Source organism: Tinamus guttatus, unplaced genomic scaffold (assembly GCF_059628265.1).
Source record: "Tinamus guttatus ecotype Peru unplaced genomic scaffold, ASM5962826v1 Tinamus_guttatus_pri_ptg000599l, whole genome shotgun sequence".
Classification (NCBI taxonomy): Eukaryota; Metazoa; Chordata; class Aves; order Tinamiformes; family Tinamidae; genus Tinamus; species Tinamus guttatus.
This window is the reverse complement of record NW_028289133.1, coordinates 2,998,586-3,014,630: the sequence shown is the minus strand read 5'-3', so window position 1 is coordinate 3,014,630 and position 16,045 is coordinate 2,998,586. Positions and strand designations below refer to the sequence as shown.

At 40.6% G+C, this 16,045-nt stretch overlaps 1 protein-coding gene across 3 annotated transcripts in view; it reads right to left on the bottom strand.

The window, feature by feature from the left end:
• The window catches only part of LOC104578150 (sodium channel protein type 5 subunit alpha), a 160,270-nt gene that overhangs the window by 18,846 nt on the left and 125,379 nt on the right, over positions 1 to 16,045 (bottom strand). For all 3 annotated transcript variants that reach the window (XM_088534772.1, XM_088534773.1, XM_088534771.1), the window contains exons 20-21: positions 14,896 to 15,069; positions 290 to 412 (exon numbers count right to left, since the gene is read on the bottom strand). In XM_088534772.1, coding sequence (XP_088390898.1) covers positions 290 to 412; positions 14,896 to 15,069 — 297 coding nt within the window. The remainder of the gene's footprint in view (positions 1 to 289; positions 413 to 14,895; positions 15,070 to 16,045) is intronic.

Here is a 16,045-nt window from a genome sequence, read left to right as displayed (position 1 = left end):
GGTAATTGTTAGCCAGATGCTTCCTCAGCCAAAAAGCTGTTTTAAAAAACACAATATGACAAGTTATGCAGTGGGATTAGTTTATCGCGAAATCCACCAGAGGATAAAGCTGCAAAGATACAATTGCAGCCAAGACAAAGAAGGGATTTCTGATTTTGTTGTTTTGATGCAGCTTTATAATTTGTTTCCTTTTGCAGACTAAATGAAGACAAAACCGAGGGCAGCAGAGCCCTGTTACATGCTTGATGTCACACAGTTGAGCTTTGATCGGTGCTTTATTTACTCTTACCCTCATCCCTTCAAATCGTGACAAGGCTCTTAATGGTCTCAAAGCTCGCAGGGTCCTGAGGGATTTAATGGGACCCATCTCGGAGTATCCAAGTGTATTAGCTATGAGGCTTATTAAAGAGACCTGTATGGAGACACAAAGGAAAAACCCAATTTGTTAGTGGACTTCTGCCATTTTCCTTCTCTACTGCCTTTCCTTTCTGAAAAGAAACAGCTGGTTAGTGCAACAGTGGAAAAAAACTAAAAAACCTTAAATGGAAACCATTACATTAGACTAATGTTGTAAAAAGGATGTTTTACATTCACACATATACAGAATTCTGTCCAACTCATCAAACATTTGCTTCAGGTTTAATACAAACTTTATACTAATACAGACTTTTAAAGGTGTCCTTTTTCATTTAACTAAACACGTGGAACTCCTTTTACCATCAGCTTGTACAAAATGGATTAAAGAAGCAATTATTGCTACACAACCATCTCTCCATGACACCAATGCTGTAGGTTTTCTGTACACTTCAGAATGTGCTTGAGCACCTTCCAATTCTGAAATATGATGAGTCACATAAGTGTTATAATTTAAGGCTTTCCAGATGAACCATTCCACACACCTGTAAGATCTAACCATTCCTGGCAGGGATAAAAGATTTTTCAAACTACCATTCAATTACCAGCCTTAAGCTTACTGATTAGAAAACAAGTCTTCAAAATTGGCAATAGATCTGACTTTATACGATCAGCTTTTTAAAAGAATTATGCACACATGACTGTTTTGTTCAGTACTTTTTACCACTTTTCTCTGATTCCTAAACAGCCTGTAAAGAAGGAAACTTGGCAGGTGCTCAGTGTTAAGGTTCATTCCCCCTCAAAAACAATTTATTGGGATTAAACTATAAACTATTTTCAAATCTGGAGAAAGCATGGAGGGGGTTCAATGCTCTTCTTGTTCTTTCATAGCGCCCAGCTGAGCAAAAATGTGGGTGCTATCGGGTCTAGAGCAGGAATCTGGGTGAACAGTGGCAGTTGTTGAGATAACTGGTCAGATGAAAATGGATTTTGCACATTGAAATCAGTGTTCACAACCTGAATTCACACTGACCAGGGAGTGAGAAACCAAACAGTTCTCCAGCACCATAAGTATCGCTCTGCTTTGCACGTGTTAAAAAGGAACCATAATTAACCTCCGTCTTTAATAATCTGTTCTTTTCTCCATAGGGAGAGATCTGGGCTTACTGCCCTTGACAGTTCCCTTACTCCCATCTTATTTTAGCTATTTTAACATGGTTATGATGGTATGTGAGTACCTCACACTCACAAGTGTATTTATCTGCAAAGCTGGCCTAAAAGAGATGTATTTTATTGGTATTTAAAAGATAGAAACTAAGCCTAAAAGCTCAGATTCTTCTACCCTACATAAAAAAAAAGAGGTGTAGCCTGTAGGCTTCCTCATGAAGACAGTCAATTCTGGTAGGAAATTATCCCATCTATTTTAGGATTTTTTCTCTGAACACGACCCACTGAATGACCAGCTCAACATCACTCATGAGGTCTGTGATAAGGTTTGTCGTATCTGGATATGACTAGATATAAGTATCTTCATCTTTACAAAACTGGCTCAATTTGTTCAATTATTTACCTACTGATGCCTTTTTTTTTTTTTTTTGGTGGCATGTGGGTTGCAGTAAGGCTAGGGGCAGAAGGTCCGGAAGACTCCAAGGCCAGGATGGATGCAATGGGCTGGACATCTGCTGGGACCAGCCAGGGTGACTCTGCAGGTGCCAAAGTGGCACAGAGGCTGCTGTCACACTTGAACATGTTGCTGTGAACAAGGTGTGACACAAACTCACCTTCCTTGAGCAGATCTGGTGGTTGATGCGGAAGGAAGGTCTCCTAGCAAACACTTTCTCATTTTAGCAGTGTGAACTCTTTAAAAACTTCACAGTTGCCAATCAGGCTGTTTCCTAAGAAAACTCTTGAAAGACTTGAACCCATGTTTGCACAGAAGAAGCTATTTTACAGTAAATCCTACTATAGGATTCATATATTCACTGGTAATACTTTTCTTTCCCCTAAATCCTATAGTTAATGCTCAGTTAAATATGGAACTCTGGCTCTGACAGGGGGAAGTCTTTTTAAATCCACTTGAAACTTGCCAATGCTCTTAAACTGCTAGTGTGCAGCCTTGCAATATCTTCCCTAATTTTTACCAGTAGGGCTTTTATGGTTATAATCTGTACTCAGAAGTTTCATTGCCGTACAGTCCAAAGTCCATGACTTTTATTTACTATTCCAGTTGACTTTAATGAGAACGGTGCCTAATTAAGGAGAAAGGACCACAGGATTGGGCTAATACCAGTTGGCAAGTGAGCATTATGCTTATATGCTAGAGCCATTCTACTAGAGCCTCTGAAAACTAAAATATATTTTGCATTTTTGAGGTGTCTTGTTAAGAGTATCATTTTGACGTATATTTGTATCCTTGGTGGAAAGTTCAGTCCAGAAAATGGCATTAACTCCATGAGGTGTTGGAGCTTCTTAACTCAAAAAGCTGAAGAGATGAGAAAAATAGCATCCTATATGATAGAAACCAAAATCTGCACACTCGCATGTTCCACAGTGAGCTCCTTCATTTGTTAAATGAATATATAGATTTAAAAGAAAATGAATCAAATATAGAGCACCTGACACTCTTCTTCTTCACTATCTTCACCTACAATGACTGAAAGTCAAGTATTTTTAAGGTTTTCACATTGCCCTGTGCAAACTTCTGCTTTCTTTCTCCCTCATTCTCAGATTTATGTCCCCTAACTCCCCTAGTCTCAAGGCAGAGGATGCCCTGCTCCAATCCTGCAAGGCCAGACTTTGGGTCTGAGAGAGTTACCATTTTCTCCGCAGTGCCATAAATGTCACCCTGAAATGCATCACAGGTGCTGCTGTCCTCCTGACACAGATTTACACAGCATTAGATCCTCTGTTCAGAGGATTAAGGCCATGAAGCTGGGTGATATTTGGTGATGATTTACAAGACTGGAGTCAGAAATGAGTCTGAGACAACTCGCTAAAATGCTCGACTGTTGATTTTGAAGGTATCCCCGTCAAATACTGTTTATTGAAGAATCATTAAAGCAGAAACTTGACCATTTCAACTTGATTAAAAGTGACCCAGAAGGTTATTTTTAGGAAAATAGTCAAGCAGTTTTCAAAATTGTTGCTGACTGCCCCACATAACCACAGCAAAAAGGTGAAGTCAGCGATTTCTATTACTTTTTTTGCCTTGTTACAAGGCTGTGTGGCCCCAGGCTGCTCTTGGTTTCTGCCTTGTGGTCTGCTTGGTATCAGAATCCTCCTGGCACCTCAAAAACAACTCCAGAGTCAATGCAAACTCCACTTTTCCAGTATTGCACATATTTCTAATTCTTTCAATATTCGTTTTCCAAATTGGTTTGTAGCTTTTTTTTTTATTTTTAAAGGAAAAAAAAAAATACTCTGAAGACCAGGCAGCACCATACTATTATGAAAGGTAGTCAGACCTAAGCTGTAGAGTCCTCTTCTTCCTTTGCACACTTCTGACACAAAAAGCCCTATTATTATTCTTATTTGCAGATGTTCTGCTTCTAGTGCATTCCTGGAATATTGTTTTTTTTTTCCAGCACATGCTAGATCTTACTAAGAAGTTTTCACAGATCCTCTGTCTAAATTTTGCTTTCCTTAACCTAATCAAGCAATAATAGATGTGTTTGCTAACTATCGGCTGTTCTGCATCTCCCTTTGCTTTCTCTTTATTCTATTCCAGGCCCTAGGATGATGTCTTCATTGGAATTTTCTATCATGGGCTCCTGCTTACAACCTAGCTGGCAAGGAGGACCACTAAGGAAGATGAATTTTCTTTTTTAAGTCTGTGTAAGCCGTCCTGACTCCACTGACATTAATGGCAAAATCCCCATCACGAGGGGATAGGATTCCAGTTCTTCGCCTTAGTGATATCAGTGGCTTCCCAATATTTCTTCCAAGGACTCAGCCTCTGGAACGGGCAGCATTTAGCACCCAGCTCATTGGCAGGAGGGTCCCAGCAAAGCCCTAGGGCTCCTGTCAAAGCCATGGCTGATATTCCTTGCACAATGTTGCTTCTTCTTGCCGCAGCAGAGGTGCGGCTAATGAGATTAATACCTGAAATTTCATTTTGATAATCCAATACTAGGTTATGATTGACTCCACCACCTAAAAAACATCTTCTCCAGGAATCAGCAGGCTTTTCCAGCAGCTGTCACTTATTCAGATTTAATATTTAAAGGGAGCTTGTCATGTTCCTGAGATCTTACATCACACGTTTTGCTCCCATGGTGGCACCCACTGGTATTAAAGTCCTGCACACTAAGTATTTTCTCTGTGTTAAGGAGAATGTGTGCCACGTGTCTTCCGCTGTCACACCAGGGAAGCAGACTGAAGGCAGGGGTCAGGCTTTTAAAATGGGAGGTTTTACAGTGTATATCTTTAAGCTCTCAAGCTGTTTTAATTACTCAAAGAACTCCACCGTGGCATTCACTATAATTCTCAAGTTGACAAATATGCAGCATCTTTTGGACTATTAAAACTGTTCATTCCAAACATACAGAGATAAAGACATGTAATTGGTATATATGTCTTCACTATCTGACAATGTTTTAAGAAATTGGTGATGTTAACTAATGTAAACCCCAGTAAAACTGTCTAAGGAGAATTTTAAGGTTGCTGAAAAACACATCTATAAATTGGGAAGTGCTATAATTCAGCTTCCTTTCAGCATGCACAGGGGAAACAGTTTTAATCAAAAGATCACATATGGTTTCTCCTAAGCAGTTACTGCACTTATGTCAGCAGAGGAGTTACTTTTTATTCTCTGGTTCCTTTTCTGCATCCATACATTTCAAAAGCATTTTAGCAGCATGCATGCACTTCCGAGCCATGAAATCTTGCTGGCTCCTGCAGTGAGAAATGTGTGCTCTTTGGGAGCCGTGCTGGGGTTTCCTATGACAAGGAGATCAGTGCAATAGGGGCTACTGCTCTATTTTTCATCCTCCTTCTTGCCAGCATAAAAACACATTTCAGACATAGAGGGAGTGTCCCCTGGACCATGCTGGAAGCAAACTGGCTACGCTTGGAGCAAACAGCATGCCTCCAAGGCAGATGCTACCAGGTATAGAGTCCATTCTTGTGTTAACCCCTGATAATTACTACGTGAACAGCAGAGCCCAGGAGCAAGGAGTGGGCAATAATAAAAACGCTCCCTGAGTAATAATAAAAATGCTCCCTGTCTGCTAATGTAGAGCATAAAAGCCGTGAGAGTAGCAAAAACCTCTGCTAAGCATCTGCCCTCCTGCAGCACACAGCTATGAGCAAGCTGCTCCCTCCAGTAAAGAACACGAGACCTCCTTCCTGATTTGGGCCGGAGCATACGGTTCATGTAGCCAGGGATTTCATCAAATCAGCCTGCTTGTTCAAATTAGAGCACAGGGAGCAGGGAAGAAAGGATATCCAAAAGGGAGCACAGCAGCTGGTTTGAAAGCTCTGGCCACTTGCTTAAATAAGCAGTCTAGGCTAATGCAGGCCTCCAGTGCTTCCAAATAGCTTTTTGCATGCTCTGGGAACACCTGTTTCTAATTGTGCTTAGAAAAAAGAAAAGAAAAAAGAAAAGTGAAAGAGATTGGATTACTTAGGGTCCCTCTTTTAAATCCTCTCTGATTTTTCCTTTTATATGCTGCCATAAAGAGGAATATCCAAAAGGTAGATCTTCAAAGGCCAAGCAGAAGCCCAGGATCTTTAAGAGCATGTCCTGTGGCCAAAGGCTGCTCCCATTGATTTATAAAGGAGCAGAATTATGTTTGGGTCTCAAAAAGAAACAAACCAAAAAACCCAAAAAAAGCACCTACAGGGAAAAAGGAATTAGCAAATTTAATCAAAATGCATGGAATTTTAGCTCTGAAATATGGTTGAGTGAGAAAGGCTTGGAGTGAGGTTGGTATTCCTTTCAGCATCTAGCGTCTATGAGTGTTGATTCATTATCCTCTCTTTTTTTTTTTAACTTCAGTTTTTCACTCCAGTATTGCATTTCCTGCCACATGTCTGCCTTACTTTATGATTGTGTCTGCAGTTCAAATAACTGCATGTTGCAAATTAGGGGGGAGAAGAGTAAAGGGCAATCTTAAAATCAGTGTCTTAGTGGGAGACAATAAGGTGGCGTGAATCACATTCTCAGCTCTGATACCTGTGATCACAACCCTTGCGTCCACATAAAGATCACAGATTTTGTACTGTAGTCATGCAGCATCGGCATTAATCTGTGGCTTGGGGACTAAATGCGTTAATGAAGAGCTTCCCAAACATACAGTGCTTCCATGGAGGGAGTTCATTGCTGCTTGTGAAGCGTTCTCATGTAATGTAACGTGATGGGCTGCATGAGTGACTAGATTAATTAGAAACAAAAATTTATCTCCTGGAAAGCCAGACATCACTTCTCAAAACAGTTTCCAAAAGACTTTTATGCCACCCCCTCTTATTTTTTGCCTCAGGATGTTTCCTCTAAGAGCTAGCTTTTTTTTTTTTTTTCTTTTCCTATCTTTTTTTTCCATCTTTTTTTTCTTTTTCTTCTTTCTTTTGTCTTTATTTCTTCCTTCTTTCTTCTTCTTTTTTTCTTTCTTCTTTCTCATTATTTATTTCTGTCCTTTCCTCTTTTCTTTCTTTCTTCTTTCTTTTCCCCACCTAATGCTCAGATTACGCCTGTGAAGCTCTATTAATATTCCATGTTCTCAGCTTGCTTCCTGTTTCTCCCGTCTGTGCTTTTCAAGGCAATATTTCCCTTTCAGAGGGCAGCCTTGTTGTGAACAGCATGCGCCACTCCTGTTGGCTTAAATGCTTTTAAATAAATCATTTCTGCCTTCTAATTGCTTCCTGGCAGTTTCCAGAAGAACCTCTTTAGGTCTCGCTGTTCCCTTAATCTGTCGCCTCCTTTACACCTGTTCTGGCTTTTCTGACAACCCCAGGAAATTCCCAAGGCAGATGGCTGGGAATCAAGAATTAACCCACGGCTCATTTCCAAGGGCAAGGGGAGTGATCTGCTGCTGAGAGACAAGGGCCTCCACTCTCCTGTTCACCAGTGCTTTTCCTGCACATCCCTTCCCAGGTGGGTTCTCAGCCTTTCTCATTTCCCCTGTCCACTGCAAACAGGCAACATTGTCCCAGATTTCCCAGGTTTCAGCACTGGGTAGGGATGGAAGAGGGATCACTGTGGCTTTCTGGGATAACACATACTTCTCCATCAGCCAAAGCTTGGCCAAGGGCCAAAGGCTTCCTCTGTTAGGGCTCCACATCTCTGGGGAACACCATGGTGACTGTGCAGATGCAGGTGGCATGAAAAATCTAGTATTTCTACTAGGGTTTAGAGGAAAAAGAGAAATCTTCATTCTCAAGGAAGTTCTACTGCTCATTGTGGAGCAAGCTTTGATTTATGGCAGCTGAATAAAAAAGATATTTCCCCCCTTGAAAAGATCCACAAAACCGTTGCACAATTCATCCCGGGGTACCTCCTTGCTGCTCAGTGCTGCTGTCAGAAGAGGACAGGACAGTGCTTTATTATTATTTACTATTTAAAATCAGCTTTATAAAGCCAGAGTCACATGGTGGTTGCTCTGAGAACAGACAGTCATTTGCCCAGGACTTGGCCCCATTGACTGTGTGGAGCGTCAAGGTACCGGGCTGAAAGGGCCCTTATTTCTGGGCCGAATTTGGCTCAACCTTATTTACACATGACGTCATGCAAAAAGAGATGAGACGTGGGCTGTTTTCACAACATGCAGTTCTGGGTTTGCTGACTTCCGTAAAGAACTCATTTAATAAGATGCTCCAAATCAATTGAAAAAAAATCAATAAGTAAAACAGAGTTGATGTGGTTGTGTGACTATTTTATACTGAAAATTATCTCTGTTGGCTTCTTCAGTCTGAATAGATCCTGAGTTTATATTGGCAAGGGACTCCGAAAAGGATAGGATCCTGCTGCTACAAGTAGGAGTCTTCACCTTCATTTTCCTTGTCACAAGCCACCCTAAAGCCAGTTGTAGAGCCATGTTGAGGTAGGATGTCAGGCTGCATGGCTGTAGACGATTCGTCTGATGACTTATCTCCTTCCTTCACATGTAGTGATTTGAGAGAAGGGAGAGGGCTGATGTTAGGGAGTCAATGCTGGAATTTGCTTATATGCACAACTTTCCCTTCTCCTTCCTAATGGCAGCCCTGTCATCCCTGACCATGCCAGATGGGATGGATAGAGCCTCTAGAATGAATCTGTTCACTACACTCATAGTGATAGAAAGGGCCAAGCAGGCTGCATATAAGAGTTAAAGAGTTTTATGGTTTTTTTTTTCATTTTAAAGCAATTTCTCCAAAAAAAAAAAAAAAACAGCAAATTGAAATGTTCCAGCTTTAAATCATTTGAAGAAATAAAAATGTTTGGTAAATCCACCTCAATACAATCTGAGTTGAGCTCTTCCTACTGCTATCATTTTGCCACGTGCAGTTAGCAGGCTATACTTTCTGCTGTACTTTCCTCCTCATTTTCATTTATTTTCCCTTTTCCTCCAGCTTGAGTGTGCTTCATCCTGTGATGTCTTGTCAGAAACCCAGCGTGTGCTATCACTTGGCTCCTTTTAGCATTTCTGTAAAGACTAATGTGAGGTGCAAACTAAGATAAGACAAGACATTTGGATGATTTTGCACATGTTACGTTGAGATAAAGTGTGGGGAGGCAGAAAGGAGATTTACAGTGTCCACTGGTCTGCTAACACACATTAAAACCAGTTCTCTTCTCTCCATGAGAATTTCTTGTCCTGAATTAGCCAACATGTAGTAATACAGCATTTTTGGTTTCCTTTTGGAAAGCGATGCTCCCTGGTTTTGTGAGAGGGATTCCCTCCTGTTCAGTATCTGGGAGGTTTATGTCAGTCCAGGCCCAGAAGAATGTGCACTGAGACATCTTTAAACATCCCCAAAGAGCATTACTTTGAGGCACTAGACTAAAACCAGACAAGAACGTGCTCTGAATGTGATTATTCCCTGTTGTAACCTGTGGATTTTTGATAGCTTGCAGAGAGCACTAATAAATTCACTCATAAGGGGCTCTTCCAAGTGACAAGCTATATTATTTTTACTTTGCCTTGGCTGTATTCTTGTCATGCCATTCTTATGTGCTCTTCAGAACAAAATCTAGGGGAAATCCACTTGCTTTAAAGGTAATTTCCAAAGAACACAAATTGGGTTTCAGTGCTGTTTGGGAACAACTCATTATAGTAGATTGTGCAATTACTGGTAAAGCAAACAGAAATCACCTTGCTAATCAACAGGGAATACAGATGGGGAAAAAAAAGAAAACAACTAAAGTAATCATAAGCCATCAATATTTACTTCACACATCAAGTTTTTAATTGTCACTTAAAGACAATCCATCACAAGGGCATAATTTAATATTTAATTCAATTTTTATTCAATTCAATTTTTAACTAAGAATAGAAGGACTGTTTTAAAGTGTTCATCTCAAAACCAAGGATTATTAGCTTTTTTTTTTTTTTTTTTTAATCATCTGTCAGTGAAGTGTTGCAAGGAGAAATCTCAGAGCAGGCACTTTCCAGGAAACTATCCTGGAAAATGCCATGTCTGTATTTCTTAAGCATTCAGTGAAAATGACGGTGCATTTAATGACTGAACATCCATGAGCTGCTCTCATCCAAGCAAATAGGAAGTTTGGAAGCAGATAGTTGCTCGATGGGGGATACACATCTCTAAATACAAACTCAGCAGCTCCAGGCAAACCACAGAAACATGTTCTGGCTTCTCCATTCACAAAAATAAAAATAAATAAATAAATAAATAGACTACAGCTTTTTTCACAACTACCTGAGCCTTTACAAGATCCTGCCTAGTGGACTTGGTGAATAACTCATCTAAGAAATCTGACCACAAAATCTGTTGCTGAGCCTGGCTTGAACTCTTTTGCAGCTAAGCTGTACTGCTTAACCTGTTGTCACAGTAGCAGAACAGGCTCACAGGGAAAAAGGGATGGAACGAGCTATTTTACTCACTGGAAGAGGCTATTTTTCTTACTGGTTGTTCAACTAGAGTGAATTGGTGGGATATTTGGGCAAAAACTGTGGACTAGATCATCTTCTCATGGCTGCTGCACCCCATGGTGTTTGGGCCCACTGCTGAAGATGATCTGCAGGGCAAGAAGAAGATGCCACCATCTTTAAGACAGCAGTCATTTAAGAAACTGTCTTTCGCCCATTGTTGCACCTTAGGAAGACATGATAATCTTTGCCGAGAAACCCTCACCTCCCCACATCTCCAAAAGCAGTAAATGATAATCAGGTTCCTTTAAGCCTGGATTTGAACTAACTTTTGGTCAATTAAAACAGACCCCACAGCTGCAATGGAGATGATGGATTTCTGATAATGTACTTTGTAGAGAGATGGCACTAGTGCCCATTTAAGAGGATTTCATAGAATCATAGAATCATAGAATGCTTTCTGCATATGCTGCAGGCAACACAACTTGACTGCGATTTTTTTTTCCTGAGCTTTGCTAATGAATTAGGGCTATTCCGTCCCTCTCATGAGGGCTCTGTCACAACAGCGAGCTGCTCCAAGAGCCTGGTCTTTCTCCTCTGCATACAAGGTGTGATCAGGTAGGAAAGAAGTGGTCAATGGCAACACCACCATGCAGTGGACTACTAAAGAAAACTCTGGCTTGTACAGCCTAGGCATCAAAACACACAGTAATCCACAAGCCAAAAGCTTTTGTTTGAGTGATGCCAAGCTTTGGATTGATGCCTTCTCTGAACCGATCACTGTTAACGGAACAATCCATGCACTGTTAGCGGAGATTGGGAGAGAGCTCAGAATTAATTGGCTCAAGCTCAAGCAAGATAAGCTCAAAATAATATTTATAGGTCAGAGGAAACAATTGAAAGGGACATCAAATGTGACACCAGCTTGTACAAATGGTGGAGTTTATCTGCTGCTTGTTTAAATATCCGTCTCTGTCTATCACACCATGCACAACAAGTTGGGAAGAGTTTTCCTAAATGTTCGTTTGGAATTCCATATGCCTTCATCCCAGGCCAAGTCCATGCTCCTCTTTTAATCTGCTTTGTATGAAGAGATTTTTGACTGCATAAATGCTCAGCAAATATCTATTCTTTGTGAAAATATTTGCCTGGGCATCCTCACACAGAAGCTTGCTCATAAACATCAATCCCAAGGGTGACATTGATATCTGTGTAAACTCCAGATATAGTAGTCTCTGTGCTTTCCTCATTACTACAGTCTGTGATTTTTTCCTCTCATTGAAAACAACTGTGGATTTACAGTCCTCATCATCCAATTCACGGGCATAGAGAAGCTCTGCAGCAGTGTGGACATGGGTTACTTCTAGCAGAGCAGTTGCTGTTTGCTATGAGATGACTTGTTGCACATATATACATTAATGTTTTTTGTTCTAAGTACCCAGTATTTCAGTAGGCATCTCATGGCATCTTTCCCATGTATCCTAAGTTGAAATGAGCCTGTATTTTGTGGTTAGATTATTCCTTGCTTCCTTCTTCTCTTCCTCCCAGAGAAATCTGCTGCACTGTTGTTGATAGGACTTTATTGTGCTGCAATGTGTTTAAAAGCCTTCTCTTACTCTTCTGCTCTGCTAGCACACTTGTTTGAGAAGCACAGAGGCCCCTTATCAGAGATCATCCTTTAGGGATTCTACATCTAGCAAAAATAGCTTTTGGTTTGTGGATTACTGTGTGTTTTGATGTCTAGGCTGTACAAGTCAGAATTTTCTTTGTAATCCACACTTATGAGATGGAGTCTTTGCTGTTCCACAGGCTCAAATCAGTTAAAGGTCTTTCAAAGAGCAGGGTAAGTAAGGAAATAAAAACTCAAATTTTGAAGCAGTATGCTTATATATTCTCTGTACTCATTTCACATTTAGAATTAAAGAATACTTGCAGATTTTGAACTGGTTTTATGAATTATTCACAGCAGAAAAAGGACTCTGAGTTGCATTTATACAATGAAAAAACAGATGATAGATGGTTTCACATGTCCAATGAAAAATCAGCCATTGCAGCTTGAATTTTGAATACCGATACCAAACTGCTAATGAATAATTTGCAGATCAGGAATTTTTAAGTGAATAATTTTAAACAAATAAATTTGAGAAACTCAGACAAGTGGTTCATCTGGTTCTTTTGGAGCATCTAATTCATCCATTCACTCCCTTCTGCATTTCAGTTGCAGCGATTTGGTTCTCAAAGAACGGAAAAGAAAATGTAAATTCAAGTAAAAAGTGTGCTGTGGAAATAACAGCATGTTGCTCTGCCAATTCAGAGTGGCAGAGTGTGTGTGAGCAATAGGGTAGGAGAAGAGCATCTGTTAAATTCACTAAAAATATAGTATGGGTTTCTCATAATCCGCATCGGCCAATGACTTTGAAGAACATAAAGGGGCAAGAGGAAAAGCTTTATTAACTGGGAACAGCAAAGTATGAGATATTTCCTAAAGTCAATTAATTAACTAAAACAACTCAAGGGTGAGGCAATTTTTGGCTAGCTTATGGAACTTGCAAAAACAACATTTGAATATCTGCTAAGAAAACAGAAGGTTTGGGTCAGTAAGAAAGCTATATTGGAGGGATTTACTGGGGAGATGGAGCACCTCAGGGACCTTTTTCCCAAATAGCTCTGTCTTAGGCCACATGGGCTCTGGATCTGCAGCAGGGAATGTGTTTTCTCTTTGCCCAGTCTGTCTGTGGCTGATGCTACAATCTGACATTACTCTCATAAACCCTGTTATTAAAGGGAAATCTTTACCTAACGTCCTGGGTTGCATATTGACTTGGCGTTCTTAAGTAGCTCCTCTTCCAAGGGACCTTTTTGCAGGGAGGGCTCGATTTCTGTTTCACTCCCTCTGGTATTAATTAAATGTCATAACATAATATATGTATTTATAACAACTGTGAAGCCATTTGAAATTGTTAATATTGGAGTGGAGCAGAGCTTGAAACTGTTTCAGTGAATACACTGTACCAATCTAGGTACAGTGAGCTAGGAAGACCCTCCTATTCATAGTTGTGACAATGCTCAGCCCTCATCCAGCACTCCTGGTCTTCAGAAGCTCATTATGGACCTTAACTACAATAGCAAAATCCCAGAAGCCCATATAATATTGTAGGTGATTCTTATTAGTCCCGTTTTCCAGATGGAGAAATCAAGGAAGAAAAGCCATGTCACTCGACCTAAACCACAGCAAGCACAATTTTCTGAGCTAGACTATAATTTAGGAACTTGTGGTTTCCACTTTTGTGGTTAGATAATTAAACCAGGCCTTCCTCTCCTATTGAAGCTAATCTGTGAAAAATGCATGCCTTCCCTTTAAGAGGTTTTCAAGCATGTATATGAAGAGGAATTTATGACCTCCAATTTATGTAAAGAACTTCCTTTTTATCAATCAATTTATTAAAGCTCTGAAGAAGCTTCCAGAGGCTCTGATCCAGCAGTGCACTTAGATATGTCCATAACTTCAAACAAGTAAATTGTCCCATTGAAGTGCTTTTCTGGACTGGGGCCAAAGAAAGTGCAGTATCTCCCTTGAGTCGAGGTTCAGATATAAAATGGCGAAAAAATAATTTCTCAAACGTTTAATAAGTTCCAGTCATAGCAGAGCTCAGACAGCCTTCCACACCTACAGCTCAAGCAAATGAGAAATGGCCTCCCTTATTGATACATGGTGATATGTCAGATCTCACATGGGGGATGTCGTATTTCTGGCTTTTCATGCACTGAACAGATCCCCACCCAGGCCTTGGGAAATTCCAGATTTGATGTGCTAAGATTTTCCTTCTTTAATTTTTCCCTTTGGATCGGTGTCCAAAGCGCACACGCCTTTGCTGGAGGAAAGTCTGGTAGCAGCAACAGTTTGGGAGCATAAGCTCCCTTTTGAACAATGTTCACTTAATTCCAGGCTTTACCCTATGAGTAGAACTACGCGTTGCAATATTTCAAAGATTTGGAACATTTTGTAAGGTTTTGTAATGGTGAAATCACTTTGGCCAGGGGACTATTCACACCTTCTTCTGGACTCCTTCACTTGTAAGTACTCGGGAGATGGTACTGGACATACTGTTATGCATCCCTGGCAGCCTTGCCAGGAAACCATGCCAGGGACAACTTCTCTAATCTACTGAAAGACTTGTGTGTCGAGGTCATGTGCAGAGCAGTCGGAGGTAACCAGACCTTCTGCTAGTCCTGAGCGTGGAACCAGGCATTAAATGCTAAAAGAAAGAGTGTGTTCTACGGATGAAAAAGGAGCATGACTCAAATTAGCAGGGTAACACCTCTGCGTAATGACACAGTGCTGTCTTCTGCGTGCTGGCACGCTGATTCCTGGGGATGCACAGCCTAAAACCAAGTCTGGCAATCTACTTTTAAGTTCACCCAAAGTCGTTACTCTTTTTGCAAACGCAAACTCATTAGCAAACACTTGCACATGGAAAAATCCAACAGGAGAAATATAATATTGCAAGATGATACTTACATCTACGATGAGAAAGTCAAGCCAGCACCAGGCATTGGTGAAATACTTCTTGAAGCCATAAGCCACCCATTTCAAAAGCATCTCCAAGACAAAGATGTACGTGAATATTTTGTCAGCATATTCCAACATGGTTTTTATATTTTTTCGGTCTTCCAGGTAAATATCTTCAAAAGCCTGCAAGTACAAAAAATTGATTAAGAACTGTTCTGCTGAACTGTGCTGGAAAACAGCAGTGCTGTGTTGCAGACCTATAGTAATGTTTTCTGAGGCTGTCTATGATTTTTAATGTATTTTACTGTTACTAACAGAAAGAGTGCACTGAATAGGACTGCTACTAAACAAGGCACTGCTATATGGGCTTAACTTCAGATATATTAAGCTAAAACTGATCATCAGTTGGGCGTTTTAAAGTGAAATTCAGTGCATGTGCATATATGAATCTGAATCACAGAATCACAGACTGGTTGAGGTTGGAAGGGACCTCTAGAGATCATCTAGTCCAACCTCCAACTGCAGTAGATGGAGACCTCTTCAGCCTACTCCAGTTGACAGATGATCAGCTAACTCCAGCCTTTGCAGGTTGTATCGGGAATATGTCCCTTGCTTAGACACCCTGCACCTGGGTTTGTGAAGCCCTGAGCTGGCTGCTGCTCCGAAGGTCTCACACATAAACACTTAGAGCCATTTGATCTGCCCAAGTGTGCCCTGCCTCCGCTCTTGTTGGTTGTGCCACTCTTCTGTGGACACCTCAGACACCCCAGGGCTCTTGGCGTATTTCCAAGGGCGTTGGATGCTTGTCTTTAAGCAGCCAAATTCTACCCTTACATTTAGTCAAATGCATCTTATTGCTAATGATGACAAATTGGGTTATTAGCATGCTGAAGCCCGTTTTACAGAGTACCAAAGTTCCCTGGCTTCTGTTCAGCCATCGCATTTCAGTAGCTACAGATATCTGCCTCAAGAAATGCTCATTATTATTCATTTAACAGAACAATTATGTTTTAAAGGTCAAGGTACCTGTCTACCCATCTCATCTGTCTCTCTAACTAATCTTCTGCACAGCATCATCAAAAGACATTCTGTATCTGTAACAAGTATGAGCAACTTAATAACCCCTTTAAAATATTTAAGATTTAAAACAATATGCCCA